The 16,252-nt window shown below is 46.4% G+C and overlaps 1 protein-coding gene across 1 annotated transcript in view; it reads right to left on the bottom strand.

The window, feature by feature from the left end:
- ntng2b (netrin g2b) overlaps positions 1–15,907 on the bottom strand; it is an 86,506-nt gene extending 70,599 nt beyond the window's left edge. The window contains exons 1-2 of the mRNA XM_076986312.1: positions 15,452–15,907; positions 13,847–14,530 (exon numbers count right to left, since the gene is read on the bottom strand). Of these exons, the coding sequence (XP_076842427.1) occupies positions 13,847–14,143 (297 nt within the window). The 5' untranslated portion in view covers positions 14,144–14,530; positions 15,452–15,907. The remainder of the gene's footprint in view (positions 1–13,846; positions 14,531–15,451) is intronic.
- Positions 15,908–16,252: the final 345 nt, after the last annotated feature.

Below are 16,252 nucleotides of genomic sequence, written 5' to 3'. Positions count from 1 at the left end.
AATTTGATTAATCAAACCAATGACTGACCATAGACTAATCTTAAACTGGCTTAGGCCTCTCTGCTGTAAATCGAGAATCAAATTGTGACCCTAAAATCGGAAATACAATCGAATCGAGGATTAAGAGAATCGTGACACCCCTAATAATTATTGTGATTTTTCTTTTCACAGTGGCCCAAATTGCTCACATCTATGCTACTGTGAGGGTGTATGGTGATCTATGGGGTGTTTATGAGAGTGTAAATGGGTCTATGGAGTGCTTATGAGGGTTTATAGGGGTTTATGAGGTATTTATGAGGGTGTGTAGGGGTCTATGGGGTGCTTATGAGGGTGTATGGTGGTCTATGGGGTGTTTATGAGGGTGTAAATGGGTCTATGGGGTGCTTATGAATATTTATAGGGATCTATGGGGTATTTATGAGGGTGCGTAGGGGTCTATGGGGTGCTTATGAGGGTGTAAAGGGGTCTGTGTGGTGCTTATGAGGGTTTATAGGGGTTTATGGGGTGTCTATGACGGTGTTCAGGGGTCTATGGGGAGCTTATGAGAGTGAATAGGGGTGTATGAGGTGTTAATAAAGGTGTAAAGGGGCCTAAGGGGTGTTTATGAGGATGTAAAAAGGTCTATGGGGTGTTTATGAGGGTGTATAGGGGTATATGGGGTGTTTATGAGGGTGTTTAGTGGTCTATGGGGTGTTCATGAGGGTGTATAAGGGTCTATGGTGTGTTCATGAGGGTGTATAGTGGTCTATGGGGTGTTCATGAGGGTGTATAAGGGTCTATGGGGTGTTCATGAGGGTGTATAGTGGTCTATGGGGTGTTCATGATGGTGTATAGTGGTCTATGGGGTGTTCATGAGGGTATATAGTGGTCTATGGGGTGTTTATGAGGGTGTACAGTGGTCTATGGTGTGTTCATGAGGGTGTATAGTGGTCTATGGGGTGTTCATGAGGGTGTATACGGGTATATGGGGTGTTTATGACCGTTATAGGAGTCTATGAGGTCTTTATGAAGGTGTATGAGGTGTATATATGGGGAGCTGAAAGGGGTTGGGTTTTTAAGTGCAGTTGCTGCGCTGCTAAAACAGCACCTTTGACCTGACAGCTCCTTCATTTAGGTCCTCTACCTCCACCTGCCACACTAGCATTTGATTGGATGAAGGAAGTTATCTGAGACAAAAAACCTCTCAAAGGGAGGGAGAGGAGATAGGACACCACCCAGGACAGAGCACCACCCAACACTGGATATACATGTCATGGCCTGGTGGTAGGGAACTGGTCTTGTGACCGGAGGGTCGTGGGTTTGATTCCCAGACCTGAGGCCATGACTGAGGTGCCCTTGAGCAAGGCACCTAACCCCAACTGCTCCCCGGGCGCCGGGCTAGGGCTGCCAACCGCTCTGGGCACGTGTGATCCACAGCCCCCTAGTAATCACTAGTGTGTGTGTGTGTGTGTGTTCTAACTGCACAGATGGATATAAAGCGTAGGACAAATTTCGATTGCCACCACCCAGGACAGAGCACCACCCACCACTGGACATACACACACAGGGAGGAGACAGAGGACACCACCCACCACTGGACATACACACACAGGGAGGAGAGAGAGGACACCACCCACCACTGGACGTACACACACAGGGAGGGGACAGAGGACACCACCCATCACTGGACATACACACACAGGGAGGAGAGAGATTTTCCTGTTCATGTCTGTATATTATAACACTGATGTTTCCTAGCTGACTCACTCCACACACACACACACCCAACCTCTTCACTACACACACACACACAGATACATACACACACACACCCAACCTCTTCACTACACACACACAGACACACACACCCAACCTCTTCACTACACACACACACACACACACACACACGCAGACACACATGCGTGCACACACACACACACACACACACACACACACACACACACAGCCAACTGTTTCGGCAGGTGGCCCACATCACTAAGCCCCTGAAGCAATTATCCTCACTGGAATCCTGTCGCTGTGACAACAATCGGTATGGCACTGCAACCCTGTAGCTGTGACAACAATCGGCACTGGAACCCTGTCGCAACATACGCATAGCAACCTGATAAATGTACCTTTCCCACTGTGTGTGTGTGTGTGTGTGTGTGTGTGTGTGTGTGTGTGAGAGAGAGAGAGAGAAAAAGAGAGAGAGAGAGAGAGAGAGAGAGAGAGAGAGAGAGAAGTAAAAGAGTCAGCGATAATCCTGGTTAGAGTTTGCAACTTGCAGCTAACACTGATTAGTCATAAAATCAATTAGCATTTAACATTAGCAACATGTAATCAATTTTACACCCACTTTAATCGAATTTTGTGTGCGTGCGTGTGCATATGTACGTGTGTGTACCAGTGAGTGTCTTAAAGAAATTGTTCATTTGTGAGCTGGACACAATGAAAACTCAATTCAACTTAATTCAAAACTCAATTCAACTCAAATTACACAGAGCTCCTGTTGTCCTCTGATATATATTTAGACTTTGGTGATGTCAGTTTGGTTCACACCAGTTTTGATCACAGCTCGGGTTGCACACTCAGTACATGTTAGGTACGCGCTCAGTACACGATGGGAAAAACACCAACACCATCTCCAGATGCATAAGGCTAGGGGTTCATTTTGTTTATTTGAAGAGACAGTAGTGAAAGTTAGTTTGATCCACATGCTGATCTACAGTCCCCGCTGACGTAGCTGACGTAGGTGACGTAGCTGACGTAGGTGACGTAGCTGGTACGGCCTTTAGGTCTGATTAAAATAAAAAGCCAATAGTTCACAATCGACTCCAAAACTAAAAGGCACTGCTCATGTTAGGTAAGTACAAGAATAATATAACAAAAAAAAGCTTTAGGGAGAGCTTCACTTTTGATCCAATTAAAATATTTGAATATTCATAGATTAAGCCCAACCCACCCAAAGACGGCCGACAACATCCTTAATGATGTTGAGGTACAACCACGCAGCATTTGGCCAACTGAAAACCTCGGTAACTTATTTATAAACATAAGGAAAATGATGTACTCTTAGGCAGTTAAATGTCAATGGCAGACATACACTCTCCCATAAGGCAGGTTTAATGTTGGCTGATGTCAAACAAAAAGGTCGCTAGACGTTCCAAACAGAAAGCAGCCCTTATGTTACGAGAAATGTTTAAATTAGTAAGTGCGGGGCAAGACAAAAAGACAGTACAGACGTGAGTAACATCTGGTGTGAAAACATGAATAAACAGTGTAATGAAATACAAGATAAACTAAAAACCCATGGAGCAAGGCCACTTCACATCTGGAAAAATGATCAGTTAGTACTCTGTTGGTAGCGAGGGCGGATCTGGCAGTAACTACGCCACCTGCTGTCCAGGAACACAGCTGCAGTTACAGCCGAGTAACAGTTTGCCCACAAACAGACTCCGAATCCTGATGATGTCATTCCGGGGATCTGTCGGAGACACTCCTCCAGCGTAGGGGTCACAGCCCGACATGGTTCCATCACCACGGGAACGACATTGGTGTCATTATCATATTCTTTCTTTTGGAGCAACAGTGTTCTGCAACGTTTTGTCAAAGATGAAGGTCCTTGTTGATATGATCACAGCATAAAGCAGTTGTTGGAGATCTAGCAGCTGCATACCCATGATGTGAACCTCCCACTCCAGCACGTCACAATGATGATCTACTGGACTGAGATCTGGTGATGGTGGAAGCCATTTGAGAACAGTGAACTCATTGGCATCTTCAAGAAAATAGTTTGAGATTATTTGAACTCTGCGATATGGTGTGTAATCAAATCAAATATATTTGTATAGCGCTTTTCACAACACATGTAATGTGTGCAGACTCTGGTCACACAGGGATCAACAATACTCACGTAGGCTGTGGAGTTAAAATGGTGTGGAGTTCAAATGTTTGTCCCAAAGTAAACCAAAAATAAATGCCATTGACATATGGATCCATGCTTTCATGATGCTAACACCAAATTCTGACCCCCAGCGGGATCCAATTTTGGTGAACCTGTGCAAAATGTAGTCTCAGGTGTCCGTTCCTCGCTGGCTAGAGGAGGCAGCTGGCGTGGTCTTCTGCTGCTGTGGCCCACACACTTCAAGGCTTGACGTGTTGTGTGTTCAGAGATGCTCTTCTGCATGCCTCAGTTTTAACAAGGGGTATTTGAGTTACTGTTGCCTTTCCATCAGTTCAAACCAGTCTGGCTTTTCTCTTCTGACCTCTGGCATCAACAACGCATCTTTGCCCAGAGAACTGCAACTCAACAGATATTTTTGCTTTTTCTGACTTTTCTCTGAAAACCCCAGATGGTTTGCATGAAAAATCCCAGTAAGTCAACAGTTTATGAAATACACAGACCAGCCCATACAGAACCAAGAACCGGGCCACACTCACAGGGACTTCATTCCCCTTCCTTCCTGTTTGAATTCCAGCAGGTGGTCTTGACCATGCTTATATGTGTAAATGAACTGAGTTGTTTCCATGTGGTTGGCTAATTAGATATGTGCTTTAACCAGCAGTTGAGCAGGTCTAGCTAATCAAGCAGCCTGATGTAATTATATGACATGGATACATCAGTACAGCTACCTTCTTTTGTCCATCATAAAGGGTATTTGCAGAGGATGAGGGAGATATACACTATAGTGCCAAAAGTATTCGCTCACCTTCCTTGACTCACATATGAGATTAAGTGACATCCCATTCCTGATCCATAGGGTTCAATATGACATTGGTCCACCCTTTGCAGCTAGAGGTCACATTTGTGAGGTCACATATTGATGTTGGATGAGAAGGCCTGGCTCTCAGTCTCCGCTCTAATTCATCCCAAAGGTGTTCTATCGGGTTAAGGTCAGGACTCTGTGCAGGCCAGTCAAGTTCATCCACACCATCCATGTCTTTATGGACCTTGCTTTGTGCACTGGTACACAGTCATGTTGGAAGATGAAGGGGCCAGCTCTAAACTGTTACCACAAAGTTGGGAACATGAAATTGTCCAAAATGTCTTGGTATGCTGAATCATTCAGAGTTCCTTTCACTGGAACTAAGGAGCCAATCCCAGCTCCTGAAAAACCACACACCATAATCCCCCCCTCCACCAAACTTTACACTTGGCACAGTGCAGTCAAGTACCATTCTCCTGGCAACCGCCAAACCCAGACTCAAGACCCAAGACTTTGCATTGCACTTGGTGATGTATGGCTTGGATGCAGCTGCTCAACCATGGAAACCCATTCCATGATGCTCTCTGCGCACTGTTTTTGAGCTAATCTGAAGGCCACATGAAGTTTGGATATCTGTAGTGATTGACTCTGCAGAAAGTTGGCGACCTCTTCACACTATGTGCTTCAGCGTCTGCTGACCCCACTCTGTCAGTTTATGTGGCCTACCACTTCATGGCTGAGTTCCTGTCTTTCCCAAACACTTACATTTTCTTATAATACAGCTGACAGTTGACTGTGGAATATTTACGAGCGAGGAAATTTCACAACTGGATTTGTTTGACTTGCACAAGTGGCACCCTATCACAGTTCCACACTGGAATTCACTGACACAAATGTTAGTAAAAACAGTCTGCATGCCTAGGTGCTTAATTTTATACACCTGTGGCCATGGAAGTGATTGGAACACTTGATTCCAATTATTTGGATGGGTACGCGAATATTTTTGGCAATATAGTGTTTTTGTGTGTGTGTGTGTGTATATATATGTGTGTGTGTATATATATAAGCCCCGTTGACAGGGGGGGACAACCGTGTCTGTTGTCCCGGGCCCCAGGGCCAGGGAGGCCCATTAAAGAGCCAGGCAATTTATTTTTTATTTAAAGTCTGTAATTTTAAATAATCTTGAAATCTTTCATTAATATAAAATTCTGTACTCAAAATAAGCTCAATGGCTAAAAATATGTTTTTTACCTATCTGCATATTTTCCATTAAGTGTATACACCCCCGCCTCCCACTGAAAAATGGTTTGATCCAGCACTGATCATAGCCGGCTGGTACCCGCCCAACAGCGGGAAATACATTGGTGGATAGTTAAAGTAAATACAGAAATCTGGAGCGCAGAAAAGAAAGGAAAAATATTTACCTGACGAATTTTAATGTTGCATTGTGTTCCAGGTTTGAAAAGTGCTAAAGTAGGCTAAAGTACTTTAAAATACTTGAAATTGTAACTACTTCGTTTCACAACAAATATCTGTCTGACTGAACAGTTCTCTTGTATTACGTTAACAAATACGAGCCTCTTGTAATTCCAGGACGAAACATGAGAGAACGTGAAGACGTTAAGATTGGGCGTTTTGAAAATAAACAACCATTAAATAATGTGATTTAAAAAGCGAATTATTTCGAGTATATGTATAAATATTTAACTTAATTAAGTTTAACGTGCTGGGAAATATTGAAATGGACCTTTAAAGTGACGTACAAGTGCTTGAATTCCACCTTATAAAGGTGTATGAACCCTGCAAACATGACTTTGTTCATTGCGCTGAAGTGCGGCGCGCACAGTTACAAAAGTCGAGAGGTGCACGACCTCGCGAATCGACAGCGCATGAGGCCCTCACGCACTGGCTGTGCCACTGCGATTACGTCATTTTCGCCGCACGGACCCTCGAGCCGCTCGCGACGAGTCAAGTATAAACCAATCAGCTGTCAGAAACAGCTTTGATGTGTGGCTACATTATATACTATATGATCTAACTCAAGGATTGTCTGCTACAGAGGAAATTCAAATGACGTAAGTGGGCGGGCAGGGGGGCACATGAAACTTTCTTGTCCCGGGCCCCAGCAAGACTGTATATATATATATATATATATATATATATACACACACACACACACACACACACACACACACACACACACACCCTCTATATGTATAACTTTTTTATTATGGTCTTTTATGATCGGAGCTTCCCTGTATGCACATTAGACATGCGACCCTGGAGTGTGTATGTGTGTGTGTGTGTGTGTGTGTGTGTGTGTGTGTGTGTGTGTGTGTGTGTGTGCGCGCATGCGTGTGTGTGTGTGTGTGTGTGTGTGTGCGCGTGTGTGTGTGTGCGCGCATGCGTATGTGTGTGTGTGCACATGCGTGTGTGTGTGTGCATATGTGTGTGTGTGTGCGCATGCGTGTGTGTGTGCATGTGTGTGTGTTTGTGTGCGTGTGTGTGTTTGTGTGTGCATGTGTGTGTGTGTGTGTGTGTGTGTGTGTGTGTGTGTGTGTGTGTGTGTGTGTGTGTCTACATCATTGATAATAGCTGTGGCACAGATGATGGAAACTGAAAGAAGTAATAGAAAACGCAGAAGGTCATCATCAAGGTCGTCCCTGTGGTGACAGGGGCACTTGGGACTGTGACCCCTAAGCTGGAGGACTGAGTCCAGCAGATCCCACGAATGACATCATCAATCTGAGAGTGCAGTTGAGGAACAGCAGAACTACGACACCACACCACCCAACTCCCAGAACTACAACACCACACCACCCAACTCCCAGAACTACGACACCACACCACCCAACTCCCAGAACTACGACACCACACCACCCAACTCCCAGAACTACGACACCACACCACCCAACTCCCAGACCTCTGCTAAAAGACCCGAGTGGGGGAGAAGAGACATGGCCACCCACTGGAAGGAGGTGACGATAGTGATATAAATATAGAGGCACAAATGACGGCGAAGCTCTCAGAAGATCTTTGCTGGCACAGCTGTACCAGCTGATGAAGGACGTCTATCTGAAACGGCCTGTGTCCTGCTGTATACTTTACTGCACGTTTTACTACCTCCTGTACATCTTTAACCACTATGTACTGCATAATACACTGAATACTGTATATTATACACTGAATACCGTATAATATACAGTGAATACTGTATATTATATACTGAATACTGTATATTATACACTGAATACTGTATATTATATACACTTTTAATATTTCTTTATATTCTCCATACAACCAAAAGTCTTAAGGTGCGTGTGAATGTGATTGTAAAGGCAAGTGTAAACACTCAAGCACAGCGACGGATTCAGAGAGTCTGGCAGAAACCCCCTGCAGATTGGATTAGGGTTAGGATTAGGGTTAGGATTAGGCTCAAGGGGAACTAACGAGGTTTACAGTAAGAGGTGGCATTTTGAGCATTTACAAGAGAATCCACGCACAATGTCATGCTTGTAATCCCAGAACGACAACGAAGGTGCAGAGAAGCTTCTGGATCCTGTCTACACATACTCTCCTCAGCTCTGAGCGTCATTCTGCAGGCGCTGGTCGCCGGCCGGCAGTGCACCTGGCTTCTAGGAAGGTCCTCTAGACAGAAGACGGAAGAGCTCTTCATATGTATTTGGGCTGTTGTGGCCCTGAGTTTGCTGCTTGTTGAGGTGGGATTGAGACGAAAACACCGGGGATGGAAAATCTGCCTGGCGGTCCTCAATTACAAACGTAATGAAGCAAACATGATGAGTCACTGTTCGCAGAAAACATGCCCCTCAGTCATAAAGTACTGCTGAGTACTGTATGACTCAGTGAAGAACAGTTACTCCAGGACCAGTTCTGAGAACCGTAACTGAGAGCAATCAAACCGAACAACTAGCATAACAGTCAAACCTGTCAGTAGCTCTCAAATATGTCTGTAGCACTCAAACCTGTCAGTAGCACTCGCTAAGATAGCTGGCTCTGGGATTTGCGTCTTTTTGGAAGAGTGACTGTTGTCGCATTTGGAGATGTGAGCATCTCCCAGATCTGTCAGAAAGTGAATCAAAAGCACCAGTGACATGGCCAGGACAAATACCTGACAGCCAGCAGCCATTTTTAAGTTCCTTCAAAAGTTTTCTCCCTCTTGACCAAGTAGATTCTTAAAGGGTTCTTCTCAGGGGCCCATGCCATCTCTATTACCCCAGACAGGGGTTCAGGACTAACAGAATACTGCTTCTCTACATACTTTCCACCCCTTTAGTTACAGTATTAATGTACTGAATAAGGCTGTGTCCCAAATACACGCTACTTTAGCTGCAGTACTGATGTGCTGAATAAGGCTGTGTCCCAAACACACACGCTACTTTAGCTGCAGTACTGAATAAGGCTGTGTCCCAAACACACACGCTACTTTAGCTGCAGTACTGAATAAGGCTGTGTCCCAAACACACGCTACTTTAGCTGCAGTACTGATGTACTGAATAAGGCTGTGTCCCAAACTCACGCTACTTTAGCTGCAGTACTGACGTACTGAATAAGACTGTGTCCCAAACACACGCTACTTTAGCTGCAGTACTGATGTACTGAATAAGGCTTTGTCCCAAACACATGCTACTTTAGCTGCAGTACTGATGTATTGAATAAGGCTGTGTCCCAAACACACGCTACTTTAGCTGCTGTACTGATGTACTGAATAAGGCTGTGTCCCAAACACATGCTACTTTAGCTGCAGTACTGATGTATTGAATAAGGCTGTGTCCCAAACACATGCTACTTTAGCTGCAGTACTGATGTACTAAATAAGGCTGTGTCCCAAACTCACGCTACTTTAGCTGCAGTAGTGATGTACTGAATAAGGCTGTGTCCCAAACACACGCTACTTTAGCTGCAGTACTAATGTACTGAATAAGGCTGTGTCCCAAACACATGCTACTTTAGCTGCAGTACTGATGTACTGAAAAAGGCTGTGTCCCAAACTCATGCTACGTTAGCTGCTGTACTAATATACTGAATAAGGCTGTGTCCCAAACACACGCTACTCCTCCCTCTGTACTCTGTCTCCTCCCTCTGTACTCTTTATCTGTCTCCTCCTCTGTTCTCTCTCGGTCTCCTCCCCTGTACGCTCTCTCTCCCTCTCTCTCTATTTTTAGCATTGGCTCATTTGTGTCTTTAAAACAGACAGCTCTTTGTGGAACAAACACACTAGAACACAAACACACCTATGCATTCACACACACACACACACACACACACACACACACACACACACACACACACACACACACACATATATACACACACACACTAGAACACAAGTACACATATGCATTCACACATATGCATTCACACCCACACCCAGCTTCTCTCTCTCTCTCTCTCTCTCTCTCTCTCTCTCTCTCTCTCTCTCTCTCTCTCTCTCTCTCTCTCACACACACACACACACACACACAAAAACATTCACACACATGTTCTCATATTCCTGGTACACACATATAAAACTCATATATTGCTGTGTGTGCTATGTTGTGTGTGTGTTGTACTGTATGTGCTGTGTTGTGTGTTGCCCTGTGTGTGCTGTGTTGTATATGTGTGTTAACTTGTTTGTGTTGTGTGTGCTGTATTGTGTGTGTGTTGCCCTGTGTGTGCTCTTTTATGTGTATTGCTTTGTAATGTGTGAGTTGTGTGTGTGGTCTGTGTGTGTGTCTATATTGTTTGTGTGAGATTCCACTTTCCGCTTAGCCAGTGATTCTCTATTATTAGTGAAACTACAGACTCACACACACACACACACACACACACACACACACACACACACACACACACACACACACACACACACACACACACACACACACACACACACAGAGGGGCAGGAAAGCCTGCTCTTCTGAGAGTATGCACTAACACAATGAAATTACCATGGTAATAAAGCCGGCCGGTCCGGAGACACAGGGATGGCTGTGCAAGTGTGTAAGTGTACAAGTGTGTAGTTGTACAAGTGTGTAAGTGTACAAGTGTGTAGTTGTGCAGGTGTGTAAGTGTACAAGTGTGTAAGTGTACAAGTGTGTAGTTGTGCAGGTGTGTAAGTGTACAAGTGTGTAAGTGTACAAGTGTGTAGTTGTACAAGTGTGTAAGTGTACAAGTGTGTAGTTGTGCAGGTGTGTAAGTGTACAAGTGTGTAAGTGTACAAGTGTGTAGTTGTGCAGGTGTGTAAGTGTACAAGTGTGTAAGTGTACAAGTGTGTAGTTGTACAAGTGTGTAAGTGTACAAGTGTGTAGTTGTGCAGGTGTGTAAGTGTACAAGTGTGTAAGTGTACAAGTGTGTAGTTGTGCAGGTGTGTAAGTGTACAAGTGTGTAAGTGTACAAGTGTGTAGTTGTGCAGGTGTGTAAGTGTACAAGTGTGTAAGTGTACAAGTGTGTAGTTGTGCAGGTGTGCAGCTGTGTGCAGGTGTGCAGCTGTGTTACACAGTCCTACTGTCGGTTACACAGTCCTACTGTCGGTTACACAGTCCTACTGTCGGTTACACAGTCCTATTGTCGGTTACACAGGCCTTCTGTCGGTTACACAGTCCTACTGTCGGTTACACAGGCCTTCTGTCGGTTACACAAGCCTACTGTCGGTTACACAGTCCTATTGTCGGTTACACAGTCCTACTGTTGGTTACACAGTCCTATTGTCGGTTACACAAGCCTACTGTCGGTTACACAGTCCTATTGTCGGTTACACAGTCCTACTGTTGGTTACACAGTCCTATTGTCGGTTACACAGGCCTTCTGTCGGTTACACAGTCCTACTGTCGGTTACACAAGCCTACTGTCGGTTACACAAGCCTACTGTCGGTTACACAGTCCTATTGTCGGTTACACAGTCCTACTGTTGGTTACACAGTCCTATTGTCGGTTACACAGGCCTTCTGTCGGTTACACAGTCCTATTGTCGGTTACACAGGCCTACTGTCGGTTACACAAGCCTACTGTCGGTTACACAAGCCTACTGTCGGTTACACAGTCCTATTGTCGGTTACACAGTCCTACTGTTGGTTACACAGGCCTTCTGTCGGTTACACAGGCCTACTGTCGGTTACACAGGCCTACTGTCGGTTACACAGGCCTACTGTCGGTTACACAGTCCAAATCATAGTCCTACTCAATGCTGATGTAGTATTACTCACGCCTGCTCAGTTCGTCCCTGTGTTCATATATCCTGATATGACCTGCAGGAATTACTCCAAGATCTGCGAGCAGAAAGCAGCCTGTGACTTCCTTCTCCTCTTTACAGTCTTTGGCACTTTTCCCAATAAATACCAATATTATTTCCCATAAGAATAACCCATATTGGTAAGTATGGGCAGCATATGCATATTGTAATATACGAGTCCTTAGGAGGGCTGATGGAGGGAGGTGGAGCTGCGACTGCAGGAAACATGGAGGAGAGGCGGAGGCACAAACGGAGGGCGCTGGCCTTCAGCCTGCTACCCCATCACTGGGTCACTAGGGCGTGTCTGTTTGGGCTAGCTACACCCTCTCACCACACCCGGACAGGGCGGTGGCCGCTGATAGACAGACAGAGAGATCGGTGGACGGAGAGACGGGCGGATGGCCGGGCATAGTGGGACGGAGAGATGAAAGAGAGAGACGCGTGATAGAGGGATGGACAGACGTAGGGGCAGAACGCTGACACTGCCTCCCTCCTCCAGCTGTTTATGTGAGTCAGCAACTTCTACTTTTCTCTTCTTGGGAATGAAAGGATAGAAGAACAAGGGAATAGACTGATAAAGGGATGGAAGGATCAAATGGTGGAGGTGCAGGGATCCCATCTGTAACGAGATGTATGCCTGTCCGTCTGATGCCGGCTTACAGGGTTCCTCGCTTTTCCGTTTAAAAGGACAAACTGGAAGAAGGAAGAGGTGATGGAGTGAGAGAGTGACGGAGCTGGGGAGGTGGAGGTCTCGTGCAAGGGTCCCGTCTGGGAGAAAATGCTGACTCCCACCTGCCTGTCTGTCTGGAGTACTGGAGAAAAGGTTCAGGCACGGTGAGGTCGCCCGTGTACGGAGCCATTAAGGACCCCATCAATATTTCAGAGCCACGCAAGAACCAAGGAACATTCTAGTGCCCCATCCATTAGCAGGCTGCCTCCATCAATATGGGACGTATATATATATGTGTGTGTGTGTGTGTGTGTGTGTGTGTGTGTGTGTGTGATCGCATTTGCTTGCTTAGGACTTGTTTATCAATAATGGAGTCGAATGTCTTAAGTATTGTAGCTAGTGTTGTACCTCCTTTGTATGGAGACTGAGATATTAAGACTGCGTGTGTGTTTGTGTATGTGTGTGTGTGTGTTTAACAGGCATCTGTATATCTGATACACTGGTTCATTGTTTAGATTAATCAGAGTTGTACATCTTTGCCATTAACCATAGTATGCATATCTGTGTGTGTGTGTGTGTGCGCGTGTGTGTGTGTGTGTTTGTCAGAGAGATCGTTATCTCGCAGCCCTTTTTTAACTTAAGTGCGAAATATTTGGAGATATTTTTCTTTTTTCTAACGTTTTGTGACGTAGTCAATTCGGTGTTGAGTTGAAACGTTTAAAACTCATTCTAAAGTGCTACGTCACAATGAAAGCAATCGTTAAACTAATCCATTCTCTCCATTATCGTGTCGGCGAACCTTCCAAACGCACGCCCTTCTCGCCCTTGAAGACAGCGCTCCGAGTGCGCGCCCCATGTGCTCTACAGCGCGAAATCTGAAATCCTCCCTAGCCTGTTTTAAGGGTCCTCTCTCTGCCAACGTACCGCGTGGATAAACAACACCTCGGCATGCTACTCTCGAGCACCACGCGCTCTCTATGCTGACCTCAGCTTCTTTTTTCTGCCTGAGTCGGTGACCTGTGCGCCAAATCTTATTCTAATTAACGCTATTTCATAACCTAACCACCCCTCCCTCGCGCGTCGCAGTGACCTGGGTAGGTTGGCACAGGTCCGCGAGCCGTTAATAGGATATGGATATCCTTGATTGTCGAAATGTAAAATTCAACAAACGCAAAAACAAATAAATTCACTTTTGCATGCAATGTGATATTAAAAGCACGCATTGGGTATGTGTGAGCAGGCTAGTGTCGCTGAGCTCACCAGTGTGCAGAATCTCTCGGGCGGGTTCCCACACGTAATGCCCGGAGGGTCCACGCGTATGCGCATGTATTCCTTCATGGTCTGGGTCTTGGGTTGGCACGCGTACTGCTCCCATACGGCGCCATCGTCCGTACTCACGAGCGATTTGCACAGATCATACTGGCCTCGTGTCCGCGCCAGCACGTGCAGCACCAAGAGGAGCGCGGCCTGCGCGAGCATGACAGGCGCCTGGGATAGAGCGGTCTGAGTATCCGGGACAGGGGCCACCGTAACTTCAGAGGGTGAAGGTGTTAACATATAACAGTCATATACAAAACGTCCGACAGCGTCACCATGGTCATTCAGTGCACGGACCAGTAGCCTCAGCTGCGTTTCCTAATACTTAATCAACATTCAGGAAGAGTTTCATACAGTGTGAAGGTGCTTTCATCCAGTGTCATCCAACGACTACGTTTTATTCTTCTTTGCGCACATGTCCATAGAAGGCGAGAGAGAGGACGAGAGTTCAGCGTTAGTTTCTGCTAATATCCCTTAGTCGCGTGTCCCGCGCAGTTCCACGGGCGTGCTCTTGGCGCGCGGGGCGCAGCGCTGCGGCGCGTGGTTACGGATGACGGGGTCTGTTCGTGCGATGCGCGAGGACTTCCAACATTCGCCAAACGTCACGGGCCAAGCCACTCGGCACTCCTGAAACGAAAAGAGCACAAGTTTACACTCTTTGTCGTTTGCTCACTTTTCAAACCGACTCTCTCTCTCTCTCTCTCTCTCACACACACACACACACACACACACACACACAGTAGTGAGAAGGTGCAGGTGTGTGACAGTCGGCTGGTTCAGTAGCTCTCATTGCTGAAGTGGTTCGATCAACATGTCCGACTGTAGTACAAACTCGTCAGAATCGAGAAGCACGACCATTATTTCTAATGAAACTCTCTTCCCTAAATATTCTATAGAACTTATTCATACCACTTTTCGAGGAACTTCTTGAATACTTTTGCTCCGAGGTGGTAAAAACGAAGCACTCCATAACTGATCAGTTTTATTTGTTCAGTGCTCGACTTCCAACGCGCCAGTGCTCATTCAGACCCGAAAACAGGTTACAGTTAAAAACTAATCGACTTTACATTTTAAATAATCGACGCAATCCGCAAAACTGTTAGAATCAAAACTTCTTTCATCAACCAATAAATAATTCCATCAACAAATCACACTTCTACTCGCACTGGTAACGAACAATGACCATAATCCGCTGCTACCAAAGTTGACCAGAACATATTCGGGTAACGTGACCAGTTTGAATGGCCCGGTTTCTCCTCCGCACGGCGGACAGAGCGGGGTGTGTCTCGTCCCGGTAGCCCGGTCCAGTACAGAGGAGTTTCAAGACGAAGCCGGATACGCAGCCCGTCGTGTTCGGTTCATCGACTCGTTCGAGCACGAGCAACTTTTCCAACATCACTCATAAATCTTGAGTGGCAGTTTGGACAGTTTGAAGGTTTACTCGCTACAGCGCGAGACACACACGGCCCTCCTCGCGCCGCACTTACAGGTCCGTTTCGTTCTGCGCTAATGGGTTGTTCGGACAGCCCGTAGTTCAGCGGTACTTACTGGATCCGGTGGCTCGGGACCGCTCCACGTGCCGCGTGCTGGCGCGGGCGCTCCGGTGATCCCCTCGCGTGCAGACAGCACCGCTCGCGCACCGGGATCTGCTCTCGCGCAGTGGTGCACTCTCTCCTGCGAGAGGATGCTCCTCTTCCGTGTTTAGTTTTCACTCCGCCGTAGACTTTTATTAAAAACACACACACACACGCACACACACTCTCTCTCTCACACACACACACACTCACACACACTCTCACACACACCAAAACCCACCGGCAGTTCGACTGTGCACTGCTCTGCACGCGATGACGGTGCCCTACTTTTGAAAACGGACAGGAGACACAGAATTCCAGCAAACCGATGCGAGAAGTGCCTTCAAAAGTGAAACGATCGACTTTACACGAGAGTGCGATCGCCCTTCCTGCTTTAGCTTACTTTAGTGGATTTGCCCCGCGAGCTCAAGGGCAGCAAGAAAAAAAGCCTCACGGAAAATCTCCCTCCCCTTTCACCCCTCCTCTCTCTCTCTCTCTCTCTCTCTCCCTCTCTCTCTCTCTCTCTCTCTCTCTCTCCTTTGCATCTCTCTCTCTCTCTCTCTCTCTCTCATCCCCCATCTGCCCCCCTTTCCTCTCTCCCCTCCCTCTCTCCCTCGCGCTCTCTCTCTCTCTCTAATCCTTTTTACCATCACTCTCAATCTCTATCAGAGCTTTTATCTGCGTGCTCGAGCTCTGCTGCCGCGCGCTCTCTCGTGTAACTGAACCACCTTCACCGGCGGAGGGGCGGCCGAGAGCGCGCGCGCGCGCCTCTGCG

This window comes from Brachyhypopomus gauderio, unplaced genomic scaffold, assembly GCF_052324685.1.
Source record: "Brachyhypopomus gauderio isolate BG-103 unplaced genomic scaffold, BGAUD_0.2 sc46, whole genome shotgun sequence".
NCBI lineage: Eukaryota > Metazoa > Chordata > Actinopteri > Gymnotiformes > Hypopomidae > Brachyhypopomus > Brachyhypopomus gauderio.
Note: the sequence above shows the minus strand (reverse complement) of the source record. Positions and strands in the feature narration are given on the sequence as shown.